This window comes from Rhamphochromis sp. 'chilingali' (assembly GCF_963969265.1).
Source record: "Rhamphochromis sp. 'chilingali' genome assembly, chromosome: 6".
Lineage (NCBI taxonomy): Eukaryota > Metazoa > Chordata > Actinopteri > Cichliformes > Cichlidae > Rhamphochromis > Rhamphochromis sp. 'chilingali'.
Genome location: NC_137933.1, coordinates 3,302,431 through 3,325,996, shown reverse-complemented (window position 1 = coordinate 3,325,996; position 23,566 = coordinate 3,302,431). Strand labels below are relative to the sequence as shown.

At 41.0% G+C, this 23,566-nt stretch overlaps 1 protein-coding gene across 1 annotated transcript in view; it reads left to right on the top strand.

Moving 5' to 3' along the window:
• LOC308397835 (SH3 and multiple ankyrin repeat domains protein 2-like) overlaps window positions 1–23,566 on the top strand; it is a 320,516-nt gene that overhangs the window by 189,215 nt on the left and 107,735 nt on the right. The window contains exon 11 of the mRNA XM_080884021.1: window positions 10,348–10,786. Within this exon, the coding sequence (XP_080740147.1) occupies window positions 10,348–10,786 (439 nt within the window). The remainder of the gene's footprint in view (window positions 1–10,347; window positions 10,787–23,566) is intronic.

The following is a 23,566-nucleotide window of genomic DNA, read 5'->3' as shown; positions in this document are numbered from 1 at the left end:
TCCCATGCTGCTGAAGTTCGTTGTTTAGCCAGAGACTGAACTGAGTCAAAAACCAAACGTGACCAAACCAAATGCTTACTTTAATACTGTCCCTATCACCAGAAAGTTGACAACCATGGCTGATTTATTTAAAGGAATTAAAAAGATGACTATCTATTTAGGTGGCATCTCGGGGTCATGTGAGCAAGTGGGTATCTGTCCTTTTCAGAAAAGCACGCTTTTTCATGTGTAATTAACATTGTTACAAGCTTTGTTAAACCTAACAAAGTCATTAGTGCTTAAACTATATGCACAAATAATGAAACACACATGTATATAATAAATGTGTGAAAGAGAGACCCTCCACCAGAACATCAAAAGTGTGCAGTGTCCTGTGGTGTTTGGTAAAATGATACTGGCATCTGTGGGTTGTCAGGGTAGGACATATCAGTCTTATTCTCACACGTCTGGGTTGGGAGTTTATTGATCTAAGGAGTTTATTGAGCACTCGCTGACAACATACATATCTCTACAACACACCTACCACCAAGCAACAACGGGAAGGAAAAATTCTTTTAACAGGAAAAAACCTCAAGAACCAGCCTCAGGGAGGCTCACCCCCAGCAGACGGCTGTCTGCTGGGGGTGAGGGGAGGGAGACAGGACAAAAGACACACTCTGGAAGAGAGACAGAAATTAATAATAACTGATGATTAAATGCAAAATGGTGCATTAACACAGAGAGTTAAAAAGTTTTGAGTTTTGAGCCTGGCCTACTGCAATGTCAGATATGACAACTAAGGTTCAAGATCACCTGATCCAGCCTTAACTATATGCTTTATCAATAAGGAAAGTTTGAAGCCTAATCTTAAAAGCAGAGACAGTGTGTGTATCCCAAATCCAAACTGGGAGCTGGTTCCACAGAAGAGGGGCTCAATAAAGCACGTCCTCTTATACTGCTGCTTTACTCGTGGTTCCTGGGGTATTTAAAAGTAGAGTGTAGTAGTAGTATACGTATAGGAGAATTTATGTGAGGAGCAGGATTTTAAATTTAACTGTGGATTTAACAGGGACCCAATAAAGAGAAGCTAGTATGGGCAAAATATGCTCTCTTTCTAGTCCCTGTGTGTGCTCTAGCTGCAGCATTTTGGATCAAGTGAAAGGTTTTTAGGACAACCTAATAATAATGCATTACAATAGTCCCAAGTGTATCTGTTTGCAACTAAAATGTTCTGTTTTGACAAACTAAAAATTAATAAATGAAGCAACTACAGTCCTCAGTATGAAGGCAAAACACAGATAACTCAGTATAATTAGTACAGATTAGGTTAAAGAAAGAAATAAAAGTAATTGTTCCTCCCTTTTTACCTCAGCCAGTACATTTGTGTTTTCATCATCATTCTGTCTCTAAACACAAGAGCTCAAAAAGTTTTGGATGAATTCCGTTAACAATCCATCCACCAAGGTTATCAAGGTCAACTTAATGATGATTTCCTACAACTGCGGTATTTACGGTAAGCATAAAGAAAGTACCGTGTACAGATTGAAAAGGTCAATAGAGTGATCATAAGCTAGAGTGATAATAAAGTGATAATAATGCTCTGTTGTTTGTATTGATGGCATGCAGGCACTTTGGATGTCCGACTGACAGACTGAGTCAAATAAAGTCAAATTTTATAAAAATGCCTTTCATCTTTAAGACTAAAAGTCCTTTGTCTTTATTTGTACTGGCAACATACAGGAAATGATACTGGTGTATGAAGAGTCTAAATATCCATCACATTTGACCTTTGACCTCACTTTCACTCTCACATCTGCCCTTCTTTCAAAGTGACCTCAAAATGTGCTTTAATGAAACTATTGTCAAGAGAAAGAAAACAAATGCAATACAAGGAATATATAATGTAACAGTATAACAATAATATTCCCTTAAAAGTAAATAGTGCCCAGAAAATGAGCTGCTTTGATGCTGCCTTTGTTTTTGTTTACGGTGTATTGTTGTTGCAGTAAAGCATTACTTGGATTCCATTCTCACTAATGACTTTCTCTGCTCCAGCTCCAGTGTGAGGTTATGCAGTGCGGTTCAGCCCCACGAGAGTGAGAAAGACGAGGATGAAAGGGAAGTGTGTGAGGGGCGGAGTTTAGGGATTCATGTGCGCGAGTGTCTGCGGAAGGGGTCGTGCTACTGTAACCGGGGAGGCGGTGGTAGATGAGGGTGCGAGCGGGATCATGTGCGCTGTAGAGTCGCTCTCCGTGGTGCTGAAAGGAAAACTCTGGGTCTTAAAAGTCCTGTGATATGCACGAACTGCGACGCCAAGTCGGAGTAGCAAGGGAGTAAACATGAAGTCGATCATAAATGCCTTAAAAAAGGAAGGTAAGAGCCTGCGCACTCTCTTCTTTACTTTTCAAATAAGGCGCTCAGCTTCTGGGCATTGAGACTTCCTTCAGTACACAACTTAGTGGAGAAAGTGGAGGAATTTTGCTCGCTTTGTCTTCGTTCTTGGGTTATTTTAACCGCGTTTGTCAAGCTGTAGGTAGGTCGGCGCGTATTTAGGTTACACGAACCTAAATCTGCGAGTTGTCTGGGGGGTTTTTCGGGCGACAAAGAAAAAAAGAGACAGCGCCCGACATTGGACTAGTTTGTAGGTCACAGAAAAGAGAAGAAAATGGGACTGAAAGGTGGAGAAAACACGCACAGACATGACTGCGCGTCGTTCCCCTCACTCAAGCAGACCCCGGGCAGCCGATCCATCTGGCTGTGTGTGAAACAGTGTCGCTGGGTTGACGTTTTCTATTCTTTCGCTGCTATTTTCTCAATGAAGACTCGCGAGCGGAGCTGTGCGTCGGGCTGTGTCGCCTATAGGCTGAGAAAGGATGCCAAAAATCAGCATCCTCAGCGAATACAAGCACAAAGCAGAGACGGACTTCAATGTATCCTAATGTCATTACTATTAACATTTAGTAAGGATTAAATATAAATAGCACTAATGATGCCATTGCATTTAATGAGCGAGTGAATTGGTTTGCTGTGGTACAGCTCATGTCAGAGTCATGCGCCCACAGGCTGGAAGCTTAAATCAAGTGCCATAACTAAATGAAAGATTATTAATTGAAAATAAGTCTTCGGTGACAGAACATAATATCCATCTAGTACTTATTTTAACTGCCTTACTTGCATAGTTTTAGGTTCTCTGCATCTATAAAGTGTAAGACAAAATATACATAAAAATAACATTATAAAAATTATTGTTATTAAATATAATTATTATTATTATGGGCAATAATTCCAGGTATTTTCAGGTCTATCATAAATGTTTGTGGTGTTGCAGAACATGTGTTTTCTGAGCATCAATATGCGCAGTGTTCTTTTCTGAAATCTCTTGCAGCAAACATTTAGCTAAATTCTATTACTTACATTTAAACTTATATATCAAATCTGAAATCAGCCCTTTATTGGGCTTAGTTAAAAGTACTGTACAAAACTACAAATTACTTGTCTTGAGCAGTAAATGTGTGGTTTCAGGGAATTATGAATCAGCCCCTTTTTGCGTCACCACTGATATGGTAGTGTCAGATAACAGTAATTTACCCATCTGTCATTGTGGCATTTTCATAAAGTGATGGGCGTTCGGCCTCTTGTTCCACTGAACTCAAGTGAAAATGAAAAAAATGCCTTTATAATTCAGAAACTACAAAGAAAGTTAGGGAGGGGTTTCATATACATGAAAACCACTGAAGAAAAGGTCCCTATGCTTGAACATCATGTTGTATGTGAGCACCATCATTTATCATAATGTGCTGGATTTAGCAGTCGACAATGTATGACCAATATCAGTTAGTTCAACTTAAATCTCTTTTTTAATCCATGTGTAAAGATGCTGTAGTGTTGTGCATGTTTACTTAGCTTAGGTGAGTAGTTTAGGTGCCCTTGTTGAATTTGTTGTAGTATTCCTAAAAAGAGAGCATCTTGCTGGTAACTTGTGCATGACCATAACCAGGTGCAAGCATTTCATTCGCTTCAACTGAATAGCTCCATCTGATGGAAAATGCAAATGTAGCATGTTCGGCCTAAATATGCAATATTAGCTAAATTGAAAAGAGAAAGAAAACAGCTTCAGAATTTAAAATATAAGGAAAAAAAAGTCCATAATCATCACTTTTTCTGATTTGACAAATATATCTATCTTCCGAAATTTAAATAACAGTAAAGTTGAATGGTTGAGTTAACTAAAACTACAGATTTATAATACCAAAAGCTGATGGTAATGCTTTTTTCATGAGTTTCATAAGTTACTCACATACGTACAATTTGTTAAAGTATTTTAAAGAGTCAATACAGTCACAGTATAGTCCCATAACACAGTCCAGTGAGGGGTGGTGTATTTAACGTTTAGGCCTTTTAAGGACTTAGTATCATCCCAATTCTGATGTTATCGTGTCATTTGACGAAATAAGACATAAATTAAATCTTTAATTCCTCCAGCTGAGAAATGTTGTAAAAGCACATCAGTGTAATTCCCTTTTCACACCCCCACAAACTAACGATGAGCTAATGATGACTGTTTAAGAAAGTGCGTTATCTGGGAAAGCTGTTTACCCCCTAGGAGTGAGAGAGCTCATATAACACGCTACATTTATGGAGTGGAGGGTTGGAAACTGAAATTTCAACATGGAATTGAAAATAAGTTTGTCCTGTAAATTCTGCTCAGAAAGCAAATTCACACCTCAGATTTACATATTAGAATCTAATGCAGCTATGTATCCTGTCACATTCAGTCACTGTAATAAAAATATACAAACATATAACAGAGGTGAGCGGGAAGATTATTTTAAAGGATACAATGGCAGATTATATCTATGTTCTTATATTATGTTACCAGTACTGGGGATATCTCAGAATGATCACTGAATGGGTGACATTTAACAAAACGAAGCCAGAAATATACTTTCCGAGTTTATTTATATCATCTGCATTGTGTAAATCTTTTTCTCATAAATAGCTCAGTTGTAGATTGTTCTCGGCAAACACGAGAATCTTGTTCTTGTGTCTTTTAATAGATGATAGTTTATAACGAGCTATAGCTATGAATTACCATATAATTCAGGGCTTGTGTTTCTATGCAGTCTTCATTTAAGTTCTGATAGTTGTGAGGTTTTTTCAAAGAGGATACTTTTGCTATATTTACAGTAATTGTTCAACTTTTTGTGTTTTTATTAAGAAATATCCGGGTCTTGACTGTTGATGGGAGACACAGGGCTAACAGCGGTTTTCCATGTCAACACTAAACACTGCCTGTCTAAGAGTTTCTGTGGTATTATGACACTGTCAGACTACAGTAATGATGGGAATGCACATTAAATGTTGGACTCATTATTATTATTAAAATGATTTGGATGTCATATCTGATGGATTTTTGCAGAAAGACGTTTAGTTGTTCCAGTTGGGGCTTTTTTGGGTGTTGGTGTTTAATGACTCAAATAATCTGCCCTTTGACTCAGTCAGTAGTTTGCTATTTATGACTGGACGTGAGACTCTGACGTCTGAGTGAGAGAAATAATTGTAAAAAAAATTCAAATTATGTGTAAATGGCATTGAAACTGAGATTTGCACTGTGGATATTTTAAACCATCTCATCTGATAGTTTTTAGTGTTTATTGTTCTTGGCTGAGTTCCTCACCTTTTCCTCTGCTGTGTGGCTCACAGCATGAAGAAGCAGAGCAAGGAGAGTTAAAATTGTCTTATTAACTGAAGGATTGATTCAAAACATCATTGAATGTTAGTGAGGAGTGACCTTTGAAGGAACACCGACAAAGTTACTTTGCACAAATTGGACTAAGACACAAACAGCATTTATACTGCATCCATCTAACTACTTGGTGTCTTAGCACAAAGTCTAAAACATTATTTAGCTTGGCTGAGGGCTTCTAAACTCTCATTTGTTTGATATGCATGAAGAGCTTTCACCTACATAGATTCCACTTTTAGAAGTATTACATAAGATGCTTGCTTGACCTCCAGCGTCCAGTGGCCTGGTTAGGTTTAGGTTTAAATGAAGCTTTTGCCTGTATGAGATACCAAAAAGGGAATTTTATAAGATAAGAATTGTGGGAGAGTTGATTTAAAGGTCTTAGTTTCTGAATTGTTGCTTATTTAGCACATAGCTAACTTACCACTTCCTTTTCTGGTAGATGTTGCAAGGTTAGTTGGGATGAACGCATATTTGTGTGCGTGCTTAGAAGTTAATACCAGCCTCAGCAGCTAGGAGGCCACACACACCTCAGGGGCACACACAGATAGCCCAGTGGCTCCTAAATGTGCTAGATTATTAGACGATAGCATCTCTTCATCAACACGTCTGTTGTAGAAAGAGAGAGAGGTCTGAGATATTAGTCCTGGAAAGTGATAATGACTCAGTGAATCCCCCTTCAGATGTTCAGGCTGTTGGGAAGTGCTGAGCACGAAGCTACAGTACAGCTAACAGGCCACAGTGCCTCCTTAGCACCACCGTGTTAATCATCTCCAAATCAGGAGATGCTTATTGAAATGGCTGCGGGCCTGTTCTGTTCGGCTTTCCCTGCACCACCATAATTGCGAGGAGAGTTGGCGATGGCAGCTGTAGGCTCTCATCTCACAGTGTGTGGAGTAAAGAATCCATGGGGGAAATCAAGGCCAACTTTGATTGCTGCTTTAGTGAGACAGTGCAGTGGACTATCATGTACTGACGGTCAGAGGAAGAGCGGCTTAGAGTGGAGGTCATGGCTATCGGGTTTGGTTCAGTGTTTGTGCACAGCTGATCTTCTTGGTGGACTGTATGTTCTCTCCATCATGCTCAAGATATGGATTGCTTAGATTAGTGATTATTTTCTTTGTTCCCTGATTGCAAAGACTTGGAGAACAATTTCATTAAAACAAAACAGACAGTGTGACAGGGTTAGTGGTGACGTTGGACTCAGGGTTAACACTGAGCGGGACTAAATGAGTAAAATACAGTTTATGTGGTCCTCTGCATGAAAGGTCATTTCTAAGTGCTTTATGACGAGTAAATAGTAATCAGCTCACTCTCTCGTGACTTTCTCTTCATGCAGCGGTAATTCAGCTTCACCTACTGATGACTGTAGTCTTTGCTCTGCTCTGCAGCCTCAGTCAGTTCCACATGCTGCCACGTGATCTATTTCTCCACTTTCTGCAGGTTTGGCTGCTTTGCAGGTCACAGAGACACCAGAATCAGAACTTCCATCAGCAGCTGCTTCCAAGGCAGTGGTGCTGTCTGTTGCTCTAACGAAGCAATGAAAAAGACCTGAGAAAGGAAGTGCTGCAACTTACTGTTTAGCAGTCACTAAAACACAAAGATGAGAGTAGTGGAGTTGTGTACCAGTAAATCGGATGCAGATCAGTTGCAGTTTAGGTTATAAAACCTAAACTTAATATTTGAAATGTATGAACTTGGACGATCTGTGTAATTTGCCAAAGAAAATTATGTATAAAAAATAAAAGCACCTCTCTGATTTTGTGTAGTTTCCCCGACTCCTACCAAACCAACAGTGAAGCATGCAGACTGGACTGTTGGGGTCTGAGGACTTTATGTGGTAACATTCTAATGAATGGCAGGACCCAGGGTTGGGTGTACCACCGAACATTGCAATGAATGAATGTTGGAGCTGCTCAGTGCTTCCATCAGGTCTAATAAGACTGACAGAGAAAACCATAGCTGGTACGCTCCTAGTTACTAGCACAGCATACTGAAGGTTTATAATCTTTTATCTTTCACACTTCATTTTTTGCTTTATCTCATTGACTGCGTTGCATTTTTAGAAACAGTTTTTACCATCAAAACATCTTCCAAAGCTTTATTCTATGTTTTCTTAAGATGAATAGCCATTTTACAGGACCTGGTTGAACTTATACAGTAGTATATGGTATCATAGGAGAAAATACAAGAAGCCCAAGCCAACCACCCCCAGATCTCATTACCGAGAACCAGCCTATTCATTTATGTGCTCTCTAACGGATGTTTGTTTTGGGTCTATATCTTTTGACTTATCTGAGCTACCCAACTAAGCCCTGATGTATTTAATAGAGGACATCCTGGGCTTTCCACTGATATCTCATGTGTTTGGATGGGCTGTTTTAGCTCCAAAGAGGAAGGAAATCACACAAAAAAGTTCAGTGCAAAGGTTCTTTTCTACAGCCGTGCTGAACAGAGACGTTGCATATATGTTAGTACAAATGAAGCTTTCTTATGGTCAAGAGAACCACTAAAACAAAGTGTGACCAGCCAAGTGCAAGATCAGCACAGAATAAAATGCAACAATGGCAAGAAGCGTAATTGCCCCTTTTCTTCCCCAAATTGTACAGCATGCGCTCAGCTGGAGAGGATTAATAAGAATCAGAATGTCAGCAGACCTATGGATGCAATTCAGACTTAATAGCCCTATTTAATGTTCACATACACACTGTGATTGCACAGCACGATGCTTTAGAATACATTGCCTGTCCATCACAGATGCAAATGCAGGATTATGTTTTGATTGTACAGTTTAATATAGAAATTCAGAGCCAAACGGCAAAGATGAGCCTGCAACCATAGGGTTTATTAGCTTTTCTCATACTTATATACTTTCTGCTACTTTTTCCTCAATCAGCCAATAAGCATTAGCAGGATACCCACATTTATCGGGATATTAACATTTACCTTACTGTAAAAACTGAAAGATTAACTGTTGTAATTATCATTCTTAATAGCCTCTTCCTCTAAATATTTGTATTCACATGAGCTTAAAACTTTTCTTTAAAATATTCATATAAAGTGAAAGTTCTATGTTTTTAATCTGGGGACTTCTGTGATTATATGGATTTGTTGTTTAAGCTTAATGCTGTCAAATTTGCGATAAAGGTAAAGTTTCTATTTGACTGCTGGTTCTTTGTGTCATTAATGAGACGTCTGAATCAATCATGGGATGATTCCTTTTATGTTTCATACATGAAAATGTAGAGATGCTACCTACATACTGTACATGATGAATGTCAGATAGACCAGAATGTAATCTAATAAATACTTAAGCACTAAGCAATACAACAAGAGGAGACCTATCTTAAGGACACTGGTAGCCCATCTAGGATTAAGAGGTTCAAAATAAATACAATAAAGTGGATCATTTATGTGAAGAAGAGTGACACAAAACCTCCAAAATCCAACACCAGAGAGGTCCAGAGGTTGAGCCCTTCCAAAGTTATTTGGCTCTCTGTGCGGTATTTCTAAATGGGCATACTGTAAGAGCTCCTTAAAGCTGCAAACATATAGAAATCGATTTCTTTTGATACAAACTATGTAGTTCAGCCTGCACCATTAACTCTGAGCTTGGGCAGTAAATCCCTTTCAGTCGAGTTTAATATAAGGAGCCACAATATCATGGTTTGGTCACTGCCGTCTGATGTGATCCCATGTGTCAACAAAAGGTTACACAATACTAGAGTTTCAAAGAATGAACCATATCCAGGGTCACGTTGGCACTTTTTTAAGAATGAGGGTGACCTCAAGGTTACTGATGTGCTGCAGATAGCTGTCCACACACAGGTGAAAAATGAACTCAGTGACAACTCCAGATCAGACAAGGTAATTCACATTCGAATGACTTATATTGCACTATCACACCAACCTCCAGGTGTTATAGGGCAGCGGTCCCCAACCCCCGGGCCTCGTACCGGTCCGTGAGTCGTTTGGTACCGGGCCGCGAGAGTTGAGGCTCAGGTGTGAAATGTCTGGTTTTCAGGGTTTTTATCGGTTTTCAGCGTTATTTTGTTATCGTTTTTATCGTTTACTCGGTTTTCCTGGGTCTTTCACGTGTGTTATGAATAAATTTTATTTTTTTCGGTACCGGTACTAGTTTTATTTTGTTGTATTTATCTGCGACACCTTAAAGGCCGGTCCATGAAAATATTGTCGGGCATAAACCGGTCCGTGGCGCAAAAAAGGCTGGGGACCGCTGTTATAGGGGTTTAAGCATCAGCAGTGCAGCAGTGGCACTGACATGGGATAAACTGAAACATGTAAAGCTCAAACAGACTACCACTGGGAAGGAGTTTTAGGGACGTGCGTGATGCAGTACCTGTTTGAAGTAGCTCGAAGGTTTTGCTGCAGTTCCTATAAACACTTCTTTTCAAACATACATGTACCTTTCTTGTTTGTCTGTCTAATATGTTATTTTCATTCTAAAAAAATGAAGCCATCTAGTAAGCGTTTGTCTTTCTTTTTAGATTTCACATTTCTGATCCTATTTGGCTGACTTTCAACAGTATTGTCTCTCAGTCCAAAACACTCTCTTCAGCATCTGCTTGAAATGAGACTTTTCCCTCCTCGTTTCTTTGCAGTGCCTTTCCGTGAGGCTCCAGCCTACTCCAAACGCAGAAGGGGTCCATCTTCTGGCGACGGCAGTGGAAACGGCCAGTCGGCCTCTTCGTTATCAGCGCCACGGGTCCTTCTGCGCTCCAACAGCGATAACAACCTAACAGTCAGTCAGTACCAGCAGCAGCAGCACGGTTCTCCTGGCAACTGGGCCCCCCATCTGCAGCAGCACCAACACGCCCAGCACCAATCACACCGGGCGCCCCAGCAGGGTCACTCACAGCCTGGCTCCTCAGCATTACATCGCAGCCTGTCACCCCAGCTGCTCCAGCAGATGCCCAGCGGCAGCCCCAATGGAAATGTGGTGGTTCGGACCATGGGGAGAGGTGCAAGGAGCCGGTCACCCTCCCTCAGCCGGCTGGGGGAGGAGGCCAGACGGGCTGCACCTTCACAGCGCCAACCAAGGTGAGCCTCTTCAGGACACTGAAGTGATGGGCTGTTTGTATTTGAAAAACACACACTTTAATTTTCATGTTTTTTTCTTTTCACCTGATCTAGGCTGACAGACATGAAGGTTGGGGGTCGAAAAATAACTCACAAAGATTTAAATTTCAGTATTTTGCTGATTAATTCTGCAACACGCCGGGACTGGGGTTTGATCTCTTTAATGACAACATACAAAAGCCATTACTGTCATTTTACACCTGCATGATGCTCCTATTGAAATAGATTGAAATCGCCATTAAACCATAATTTTTATACAGCTGTAAAATTACAGTTTACTATGGCTGTTCCATGTGATAAGATGCTGCATTGCTAAGTTATCAGTAAGGTTGGTTAACGAAAGTGGAGCACAACCTTTTTTGCGCCACAGACCGGTTTTATGTCAGACATATTCGCAGATAAATACAACAAAATAAAACGATACGACCAAAACCAAAACTGTGGTGTTTTGTAAATTTAATAATAAATACAAATTCACTGTGTAATTGTGTAACTTTATTAGCAGCGTCCTCCTGAAATGCGCCAACAACACTGAGAGTAACATCCTCCTCTCTGCCCCTTAATGCTCTCTGGTCGCTATGGTAATGTGTAAATATTTCTTTCAAAATAAGACGCACAACTACAACACGAGAAGAGACCCAGGGAAACCCAGTTAACGATAAAAAACCTGTAAACCATAAATTTCATACCCGAGCCTCAACTCTCGCGCCCTGGTACCAAACGACCCACGGACCGGTACTGGTCCATGGCCCGGGGGTTGGGGACCACTGGGTTATACAACTAAATCAAAAATCAATAGGTAACCAGAGTATTTCTCAACTCCCCTAAATTATGACCTATCCTTTCACATAGAAAGGGTAGTGAAGCCATGTACCGTGGCTGCAGCGCTGGCTAGTAGTGGGAGGCTGCTTAACCTACTAGAACCAACAGGTAACTGTTTAATTGATATTTTTGGTGTCAACAAGAAAGGACAGAAGTGTCGATTTGTATTTGGAGTATTAACGGTTTAAAAAAGCGCAACAGGGGGCTTGACTCACTTTTCAAGTAAGCATCATGTGGCCATTTGAGGAATTGCAGTTTTTGGTGCTTTCACATCGGCTTCATTTTACTGGACTGAAAAATATGTATCACTGGTTCCCCTGGAACCACTCTGGCTTCCTACAGCAACTATGGCAACCGTTGCTATGGTTGCCTGCAGGCACTTTGCTAATGTATGCAAGTTTGTATGTATGCAGTTGGTGCACTTCACATATCTGGCTTAGTGTGTGTGTGTGTGTGTGTGTGTGTGTGTGTGCGCGTGTGCGTGTGCGTGTGCATGCGTGTGTGTGTGTGTGTGTGTGTGTGTGCGTGTGCGCGTGTGCGTGTGCATGCGTGTGTGTGTGTGTGTGTGTGTGTGTGTGTGTGTGTGTGTGTGTGTGTGCGCGTGTGCGTGTGCGTGTGCATGCGTGTGTGTGTGTGTGTGTGTGTGTGTGTGCGTGTGCGCGTGTGCGTGTGCATGCGTGTGTGTGTGTGTGTGTGTGTGTGTGTGTGTGTGTGTGTGTGTGTGCGCGTGTGCGTGTGCGTGTGCATGCGTGTGTGTGTGTGTGTGTGTGTGTGTGTGTGTGTGTGTGTGTGTGTGCGTGTGTGTGTGTGTGTGTGTGTGAGCACACCTACACACCTGCACAGAAGTTCACTGAGAAATGCCACCATGCATCTGCACATCTTTTTGTGGTGGTGTTTGCACGAGCACATGATTCCCAGACGATTAACATGTGATGGGTAACCATCAATCCAAATTAAAACACATGCTCTGTGGTCTTTTCCCCTGCCTCCTCTTCCTCCTCCTGTTTCTTGGCAGATGGACACATTTACAAGCACTCTGCCACACCATCACTACCCACACTGTCTAGCTCAGCCCATGTCCGATGTCAGAGAGAGAAGTGGAAAGAAGAGATGCACTTCACGTTATAGAAAAGATGTGAAGACAAAGCTGTAGTGTAACGATGGGATGAGATGAAGAACAGAGTAATGAGGAGGAGGCAGAGGTTGCTGAAGGAGAGAGAAAGGAAGTTCAAACTATGGCATGTAGAGTGAGGGCAGAGGGGATTGAGTCAAGGCAAGAAAAGTGATGGGGGAGATGAAAGAAGGGGAAGAGCAGTGGAGGAGGACAGTTGTCTTTGCTTCCGCAGTAACATGAACATCACCATCACATCTTTTGACATACTTTCAATAAGACGCTCATGCGGCTTGTAGAGGAAAAGCAGGGTAGCTGCTGTTCTCAACATTTTCATGTGTTTAACTTTACTAAACTCACGTTTGCTTTGCTGATAGCCGATGAACATGAACAGATAATATAATGCTGTCAAGCAATCAAGCAGAAGTTCTCAGCTGTTTCATTTAACGTGGTTGATTTTCATTTGATTTTGATTGTGATTGCTTTCGAAAGGCTTACATGAATATATGATGAGGAAGTTTTAAGTATGTGCACTTTTACTGAGAGGAGAGGTTCCTTTTCTCCAATTCTAGATTTGGTGGGTTTCATTAGAGTACTTAGAAATGCTCTCTCTTTATTGTCTACCAGATTTGCCACACATTTGTTTTTAGAATTTTGTCGAAACGCAGTGTTTTAATAGGTCTAATAATTAAAAATATCCAACTCATTTTCTTTTAGCAGGTGTGGCCAGGTGTGTGCATAGGTGGATAAATCTGGCAGAAACTGCTCTTTATATAGGTCAACCTTTTCCGGCCTGCCCTACTTATATGCCAAAATCATGTAACACAACATTTTTTATCAATTATTAGCTATTAAAAAAACAGGGACACGTGACATTTTTGCAGAAAAAAGTATCTGATATACTTCTCTGTCTCTTTTTCATGTTTAATCAGTTAGACTAAATTTAAACACTGACTTCCAAAGTTGGTAAATCAAAATATAATTTTACTGAATTGGTATTTTTTTAGTGAGATTTTAAAAGATGATAACAGGAAAGAACTTAAAATTTATTGTATTATTCACCTAATTTAATCACACTGGTCTCATTTGTGCTCTGAGTCATTAGGCTGCTTCAGAGTCACCTAAACACCAAAATTAAAGAGTAATTTTCATGATTAATAAATAATATTAGTAATATTTTATATTAGTTATTATAGATATTTTAAAAATCTGTTTGTATATAGTTTTGTGCCATAAAAAATATGAAATAGAGCACACAGTACATGAATTTCATGTACTTTAGTTTTTGTAAAATAACTTCATGCTTCAGTATGAAATAAGTGAAAAGTTCACATTTATAATGTAATGATGATTGTGTAAAACACTGCGTATCGCATCCAGAAGAAGAAATAAATGGGTATTTAAAGCATATACTCAGGCCTCAGTTGCATTTGAAGCCTTGTGAAGTGCAGCCTAAAAAAACAATAAAATAAATACATATTTAACAAGTACATTTGATTTATTTATTTATTTATTTATTTATTGAATTGCAAATGACTTTGGAGTACACAAAATGTACAAAATATACTGTGTTAGAGAGGGTTAACTAAGAGGAAATATAGGACCTTACGTGTGACTAATAAATACCCTATAATGTAGTATATGTACATGTAGTATGTGATCCTAATCATAAGATGCATACATATACACTGCAAGAGTTCTGATATAATAATTAAAGATTCTGATAAAAGACGAGATCAATTAAAAATCAGGTATTTGTTTTTAACTTAATATAAGACTATATAAAAGTCATTGTGGTTTGAGCTGGTGCAGGAAGGCAAGTGGGTTCGAACCAAAAGAAAAGGATAAGCTGGGTAATAATTACAATATAAAAATGACTAATAATGTTGGTCTGTGACCCAATCCGTATTTTTTCCATCAGGGTTAGTAATGAGGGACATTCATAGCCTGGGCTCAGTAGAATTCCTCATGGCCCAGTTCTAGAAACCAAGCAGCCCATGACCTTTTATTGTATTTCCCCTTGGTCACATTTATATGACTGAAAGTCGATATTCAGTACAAATTAACAATAACACATTTAAAAACACTTATGTAGCTCTCTGCAGTACAGTCCATGACTTTGGTGTGGTTATTTTCCTAATTTAGTTATTGTGTTTTTTATAATGAGCACTTTCTGTTCGAGGGATGGATAACCAATGTTTCTCGAACTGTGTTTCCGTAGTATCGTTAGGAGTCTTGGTTGTGTTATACAGCACTGTAGTCTCCCTTTGTAAGATTTGTAAAAAGTTGAAATCAGATCAGATTTACACACGCCAAAATTGCCAATTCTTTAAAAAATGAAATATAATTTGTGTTAACTTTATTTTAAAATAGTTCAAAGGTACTTATTACAGCTGTTTGGGCACAAAAAATGAGCTATGAATTTGGAAAAAAAAATGTACTGCAAATGTCGGGAATTTACAACAAATTTTATTTCTGTTCTCAAGTCTTCTGTTCTCGTCATCAGATCTCATGAAAAGGCTTCAACAGTAATCGCTGCGTTCTACATTAGAGCTCCATTATTTATGTAAAAAAACGTATAAAAGCACATTAGTGAGGCGCACTGTTACACTAGCTGTTGTTCGTCTATTACTGTGAACTCTTATAGTCAAGTTTAGCTCATCTCAGTCCCACATATTAAATGTCTCTATGCATGCTCAATCATCCAGGTAAGGAAATCCCAAAAAGTTGATTCTGTTCATCTGGATGTAGAGCTAACTCGTTATGTCCAGATGAACAGAATCAACACCGTGTTTATTTCTAAAGTGCTTTACAAACCTGATCATTGCGGCGTTTCCATTTGAGTGCAGCTAGCCAAACAGCAAACAGTCAAATACTCCTAAAGAGACACAGAGTTGGTTTCTTCACATCAAACTCAATGTTGCAGCCAGCGACAGCCCAAAAAGCCCAAAAATGTCCGTTTTTGGGAGCAGGGCTCAATGGTGTGGATTAATCTGTTGGTTCCAAACTACAACACAATTTGTGTCGTGTGTAGAAACAGCATGTGACTAATATCCAAAGACAGCAAAGCTAGAAAAAAAAGAGAAACTCAAGGATGCATTGTTGTTTTTGACCTTTCCACAGCAGGTATAAACATGCTGTGTGTAACAGTATAATCTTTGCCTGAAAGTATCGTGTTGCACATGTGTACATACAGTACATACAGTGTGTGTATATATATAGAGGACATTCAGGTTAGGACTCTCACTGAGACCTATTTATGTGTGCTCAGCTCCTGAGGCACCTCGTTGGATAATTGCCCTCATTTTTAGAACCAATTCACTATCAAATGTCAGTTTTGTTTTAACAATTTTAACATCACTTATAGGCAGTGATTGAAGCTCATGGCACATTGGAAATGACCTTGCAATAAGCCAGCTGAAATGATAATATCATGTTGTTGCTCACAGTCCATGTCCAATAAGTGTGAACTTTAGCTCTCAGCTCATTCCCACCCAGCTGCCCTTTAAAGCTCCCAATTCCAGCACTTTCTGTTTGCCTCTGCTCGCACGCGTTCTTCCTCACCCACCACCCCACCCCCCAATCCAACCTCAGCCCACACACATGACAACGTCTGTGTAGCATCCCTCTGCTCCCACTTGACATGTCCTTTGTCAGAATGCAACACACATGCACAAGTGAGACCAAACTCCCACACTCACACACACAAGCTATCACACAGTGACAGCTGTCAGTTAGCCCTGGGGTATCATGGCAACAGCTAGATGTGGTGGGAAATGAGATTCGTCCAATAGAAGGACAGGCCAGTGCTGTCTAAACAGTGTGGCCACGGGGCTCCGACATACATTATCACAAGACCTGAAATCTACCATGTATACCGTGTCGTGCTGATTAACAGATCTGCGGATGGTTAAAGGCTGGCAGTGATTCCAATTATGGTGGTGAAATATGTGACAGCTGCTGAAAACGCTCAGCAAAATGAAACCATAAACAGAAAATGAACTCTCAGGGCAAAATGAGCCAAGATGGAGAACAGAGGTGTGCACAGCTGCAAAAATGTTATTAGTAGTTTTCTATCTGGTTAAGAAGCTTTTCAGCTTAAGCAAACATAGAGAACTTCATCTTATTAAGAAATCACATTGCTGTGAAAAACTCCTAGGCTAACACTGCAAAGTAAATCACATTATACCTCAGCAAAGATTTGCTCTGTGAGTGTGATGCAATTATGAAGTTCCCTTAATTTGATTTGAATTGAATTACTTCAGATGTAAAGGAAAAGTTTCCATATATAAACAACCCTCAAGCCAACAGAACACAAATAAACAAAACCAAAAAATGAGAAAAATAAAATACACGCGAAATGTTACGTAAGAGAAACTACACTCACCAGACATTTTATTAGCTACTCTGGTTTGGGCCCCTTTTGGTCTTCAAAGCTGCTTTAATACATTATAGCATAGATTCAACAGAGTGCTGGAGATGTTTGTCAGAGGTTTTAGTCCATTTTGAAATGATAAAGTCACGTAGCTGCTTCAGATTTGATGCAAACTTCCTGTTCCATCACACTGCAACAGATCTGATGACTGTGGAATACTTTACAGCAGAGATGTCCAGCTCCAGGCCTCGAGGGCCGGTGTCCTGCAGGTTTTAGATGTGTCCCTGATCCAACACAGCTGATTCAAATGGCTAAATGACCTCCTCAACATGTCTTGAAGTTCTCCAGAGGCCTGGTAATGAAGTGATGTGATCCAGGTGTGTTGACCCAGGGTGAGATCTAAAACCTGCAGGACACCGGCCCTCGAGGCCTGGAGTTGGATACCCCTGCTTTATAGTATCAGTATAGTAATTGGTACAGGGCAGGGTGGGCCCATGCTTTCCCGTTGTTTATGCCAAAATTTGACCTTATGATCTAAATGCCACAGCAGAAGTCAAGGCTCATAATACTACGTAACATTTTTCCAGAGGGGAACCCAGCGAGATCTTCTGCTGCTCCAGCCCATGCGTCATAGTTTGATGTGTTGTGCATTCAGAGATGCTCTTCTACCTTTCCATTTGTTTGAAGGAGTCTGCCCATTCTTCTTGATGATCCGCTTTCTATTAGATCATCAATTTCTATCTGAAACCAACAACCGTGTCACATTCCGAGTCACCTAAATCATTCTTCTGCCTTGTGATGCTCAGTTTGAACTTCAGTGGGTCTTGACCGTGTGTACGTGCCTAACTGTAATAAGATGCCACCTTGTGATTTGTTGGTTTTGATTTGTATTAACAAGTAACTGAATAGGTATACCTAGCAAAGCGAGAGATGAGTGCATATGTAAAGATAAAAGATAAAACATTAAAAAATAAAACATTATAGCATTTTACTCAAACTGCCTTCTCATTTAATCTACATAAAAAACAGATATACTAGCTTAATTGTGACATTTAGCATTAAGTGGTTGCAGTTTATGCCTGTCCTGTCCGGCACTGCAGCAATCAGAATTTTTGTCTGAAGGCCAAGAACGATTCCTAACAGATGTATTTTGACAATTGGATCATTACAGCTTTTGCCATACTGGTCCACTTGATCGCTATAGTTTGTTCGATCTTTATTGTTTATTTATTTATTTATTTTACTTTTAAGTTATTAGATTCGAAGCAGACAGGACCGGGGGATAGGAAAGAGAAAGATGAAGAAAAGAGAAGTTAGAAAGAGGCTCAACAAAAGAAGAGGGAAAGAAAAACAGAGGGGAAGAGAGACAGAGAGAAAGAAAGAAGAAAATAAGCAAAAAGAGAACAACACAGGAGGGAAACCACAGCAAAAACCAACATAAGAGCCAGCCAAGGAAGATAGTGTGTGTTTGTGAACACCCTGTGTGCGTGAGCACGCTTGTATTCACAAGGTTTCTCCATGTAACTATCTAATAATAGGCATGGGGAGCCATAACCCCATCCCCCAGGACATGAAGTAGGCATGGAAAAGATCCAGGCCCCAGACATCTAGAAGCCCTTTAGAGCACGAAAGCCCAAGAAGGCCTCTGGAAGGGGCAAATGCCCCATCCACCTAGAAAAGAGCTGAGGACAGCCCTAGATGGGGGGGGTGTCACCCAGCAGCCACGATGCAGAAGCCACAGGGAGCTGCGGCAACGTGCCCACAGGCTCCACCGGCAGCTGGCTACACCAGAGCTGGCTGAGCCCCGGGCCCAGAGACCCGAGATCCAAGGGTCCTCCACACCCCAGAAGGAGCCTGACCAAGCCATGGGAACGGGCCCTGCCAAGAAGCTGCCAGGAGTGAGCCAGTACACACCCGAGCACCCAGACACCGAGAACCACCAAGGCACCGGCGAGTGAGGGCATCTGCCACCGACAGGGAGTGTGGTGGGGGGGAGATAGGCCCCCACCACTGAGGGGGCCTATGATGTTCCCAAAGAGGTGAAGTCTAAGACCCGACCTGACACATAAAGATAGACGAAGAGGCACACATAGACACAAACATGCATTCCCACCCTCATCTACACATATACAGATACTCAACTCGCCCAACATGGAGACAAACAGAAATGAACACTGTACACACACTTACACTCCCCAGATATTCTCTATACTCCCAGGTCCAGTACCCCCTCCCTGCAGCCAGCTCCTCCACTGACCCCGGTAGACACTCCCATTCCCCGTAATCCACCAAGGCCAGGTCCATCCAGACTGGAGCCCCTAGCAGCAGCAGCACCAAGCCCCAGAGAGCCCGGGCGGCCTACCCAAAGAAAAACTACACCAACCCCAACATTCAATCAATCCCCAGACTACATAAGACAACAGTTACCCCAGTTCAGTTCATCCTCCACCTCTGCTAGAGGTCCCAAGGTCAAAATGGGAGACGCCCCCTAGGCTGGTGGAGAATGACTGATCACCATCAAAATGGTGGTGGGTAACCAACCAGACATAGTGGTGGTAGACAAGTGGAAAAAGATGTCCGTAATGATCGATGTAGTGATACCGAATGACAGCAACATCAGGAAGAAGGAACATGAGAAGCTAGAGAAGTACTAAGGGCTCAGAGAAGAGCTCGAGAAGATGTGGAGGGTGACTGTGCTCCCAATGGTAATTGGAGCACTAGGTCCAGTGTCTCCCAAGCAGACGAGTGGCTCCAGCAGATCCCAGGAACAACATCCGAGATCTCTGTTTAGAGAAGCGCAGTCCTGGGAACAGCTAAGATACTGCGCAGGACCCCGAGCTTGAAGGATAGACCGCCCGCAGGGGCGAGCGGGGAATTTTTTTCTCTGTCAGTTTTGTTTATTTGAAATCTCTAGCCTATTGTGTTGTTTGACATGAGTTTATTGACAGACAATTAACTTGGCTCCTGCTAACTGTTAATCAAAGCTCTGTTCAACGCTCACAGGCAGTTTTTATGTTGTCTTTCATTTTAATGGCAACTGACAGGGTGCAGTGTGCTTAAGTGTTGTTTGAGCTTGTCCTGGTCCTCCTGATAGTTGAAGCCCAGTGCATTCAGCAAAGCAGGCTTAGAGGCATAAGTGTGCACACAGTTCAGTCTCCTACTTCTGTGATATGTCGATGCTGGTATTGAATGACGCAGAAAAATCAGTCCATATTTATATATATTAATCCTCCCTACAGTAAAAGTGTACGTTTATAGCGCTTTTAAAGGCACTCAGTGGAATGATGAACATTTGTGCTGTGTGTTTTGTTCTGCTGCCCCCAGTAGGCAATAAAATGATATAAAAACGTAATGTAAGTGGGGGCATCAACCATCGGAGGTCCAAGTGATCATCAGTGATAACCCTAACTCAAGTGACCGAGATTCTTACGTCACATTAATGGAGAGGACTGTCCGTCTGGAAGGGCCTACTGCTGCATGTTTTCTTTTCACTCTTTACCCACCCTCTTGCCCTCTCCCTTTTCTCCTCTCTCCCATGGTCTCAGGTGATCATCCAATAATAGCACAAATTATGCACAGCTGGTATTAATCAACACTGTCTAATTAGCACCTCAAAGCCACGTGGGTAATTGCCAAAAAAAGAAAGAAAGGGAAAACATGGCTGACAGTTTTCCCTTCTCAGTGGGCCTGCTGATTTTGGAGACCAGGATTTAATTCTGAATTGACTTAGTAGTAAATGCCTCCTTCACATCACCAACAAGTACAGATTTAGCATTTTGTGCAGTGCATAAGAATTTGGAACATGAGTGTGAGACTTTTTGAATTCTCACAATAAAAGCATCTGCTTTGATGACACAGCATTTAATAGAACAGTAGCTATAAAGTATGGTTTTCCAAACTGACGTTAGAGAGCAAACACACACTCTCACATTGTCTCTCTCAGCACCATGGACAGCAATTCAGTCAGAGACACGTAAACTGTTCTTCAGTCAGGCTACCACAAGCTAAAAAGAGCAGAATCTTTGTTAAAGTAACATAAAGACTGAAAACTATAATCTCCATGCAGTATGCAAAGTCTGAGTGGACGTTCCAACAAAAACACAAAGACAACACTCCTCACCCATCAGCACATCTTTCGTTATTGGCAGCATGAGTCAATAAGACACTTGGGGAAAAACAGATAGTTGGCGTGCCCAGGTTTGCACTCATTTATGACAGCGTCGGGTAGTTTAAGTAATAGATTTCACACTTAATCAATATAATGATTGAAAAAAAAATCCATTACTAAGGAAAAAGTACACTGGATGAATAAAGTTAGACTTTGGTTCTCAGATAAAACTGTGAGATTAACATATAATGAAAACTCTTATAATCTGTTCAATTATAAATAGATGCAGTTTGATACTGTAGTTCTGTTTATTAATAACTCGAGAAGCGCAAATTCATTGCAGTTACGTAACACAGACAACAGCAAAAACGCCTTCGGTTGCTGTCTTTTTATAAATATATTATTCATTATTTCTAAGAAGTAAATATTTTAATGAGACTTGAGTTGTTTTAGCTGGATACTCATGAATATGTCATGCACTTTACCTGGTTAGGGTGACTGTTTCTACAATACATGAAGGTTTTTGTAACTAGACTTGTAGTCAAGACCGCCTAAACCAAGACCAAAACAAGACCAAGACCAGAGGGTATCGAGACCGAGACAAAAAAGTCTTTAAACTGCAGCCAGACGCTGCTTCGTTTACGGGTATCAGGCATATTTATGTGTTTTTGCTGTCGCACAGCCCTCCTCACCGCTGTCTACTGTCTCACTCACTGAGAGGACAGACGCACGCTCCACTTGACTGTCGCGTCCATCACCCTCTCTGTTTTTCACATAATGATATTAGATTGGAGCATAGCTGAGCCACTGTGTGAGAGCTGAGCAGCGAAAGGAAATTAAGTGAGGAGCGGCTCTCGCTCAATGGCAGTCGACTCTTCTGATTCACTACAAAGCACTCCGTAAGCACGGCGCTTAGAGCTGATGATTTTGCACATGACACATTATCGAACGTTACGTTGTGTGTCATGGATACTGTTGACTCCAAATCTCCCGACCACTATGTCGATCTGAGACAGCGAGACCGGGACAGCAAGACGTAAAAGTGGTCTCGAGACATCCAACTCTATTTGTAACTTATTTTGGACTCTTAGTTTCATGCAGCAGTCTGTGAAAGAGAAGACGACACTCATACACCGTGCTTAGTATGTCTGGTGCGTTTGGGTCGTCCTCTTTTATGCCTGTTAGATTTAGGGTGTGTGTTAAATACCACAGTGCTGTGAAAAAGTTCCTAGTTCTTGGCATATTTGTCACACTTTTTCACATAGAGCTAGGGACACTAAGGTACTTTCCCCCCTTAATTTAAACATTTCATTTTGTCTAATATTAAAATTTGTTTTATGATCTAAAATATTTACTAGTGAAAAATATGCAGAAAGCTAAGACATCAGGAAGGGGACAAATACTTTTTCACAGCACTGCGTTAATCATCGACAGCGAGCTCAAGTTGTTCTGTGATATTCAGTCATGATGTCAGCTGTGAACTGCTGTGTCTGAATACTACAGTATCGGCCTCTCGGTGGTATACACAGTGTTTCAGGACACTTACAGTGCACAGTTGCAGTTTGGTCCACAGCTTTCCCTCGGAAAAATGTGTGAGCACTCTCAGTAGGTATTGAATGGGGTTAGCTCTCCAAAGGCCCATGAAGGTTTGAAGAGGAGTACAGTCTACAGGACAAGGTGACCCACTTACTTGAAAAAACTATTTCCTTCCTCTCTCTCAATCTATCGCTCCGGCACTCCTAGTTTTTCTTTCACTGTGGTTTTATCCTATAGCCTCTCCTTCACTGCTACCCTCTCACATGGTGAGCAAGTGCAAGATGCTAAAATGAAAACACCTGTCATAACTGTTTTTTGCTCTTTGTACTCTAAAGTCTACTTTACATAATTTTACAGCTTCATGCACCTCAATTAGGCAAGTTAAATAGTCAATAGTAGTATCATACTTTTATTTCCCTTTTCTGCTCCGTGGATGTGGTTACAAAGGTTGCCCACTATGTGGCACTGTGTTATCATGTCAGACACATCTACCAGCACCAACCACTCTTCTCTCTGTGGTCCCATCTCCTCACATATAAATGCTGCCCTTTTTTGTGCATTCAAATTTAACAACCAGTGCAGAATAGTGATATCTCTGCAGGAGCCGATTGTTCAAATGTCACGCTGATACGCACATCAAAGATTTTTAGCTGTCTTAATTTAGCAGTTTGTTATTATTCCTCTGTACTACTGCCAAATCCTGGCTAGCTCTCTGTGTGGTCTTTAGCGAGTCTGGCCTCCTACCTGGAAGCCACTGCAGCTCCGTGGGTCAGAGCCAGCCCACATTCT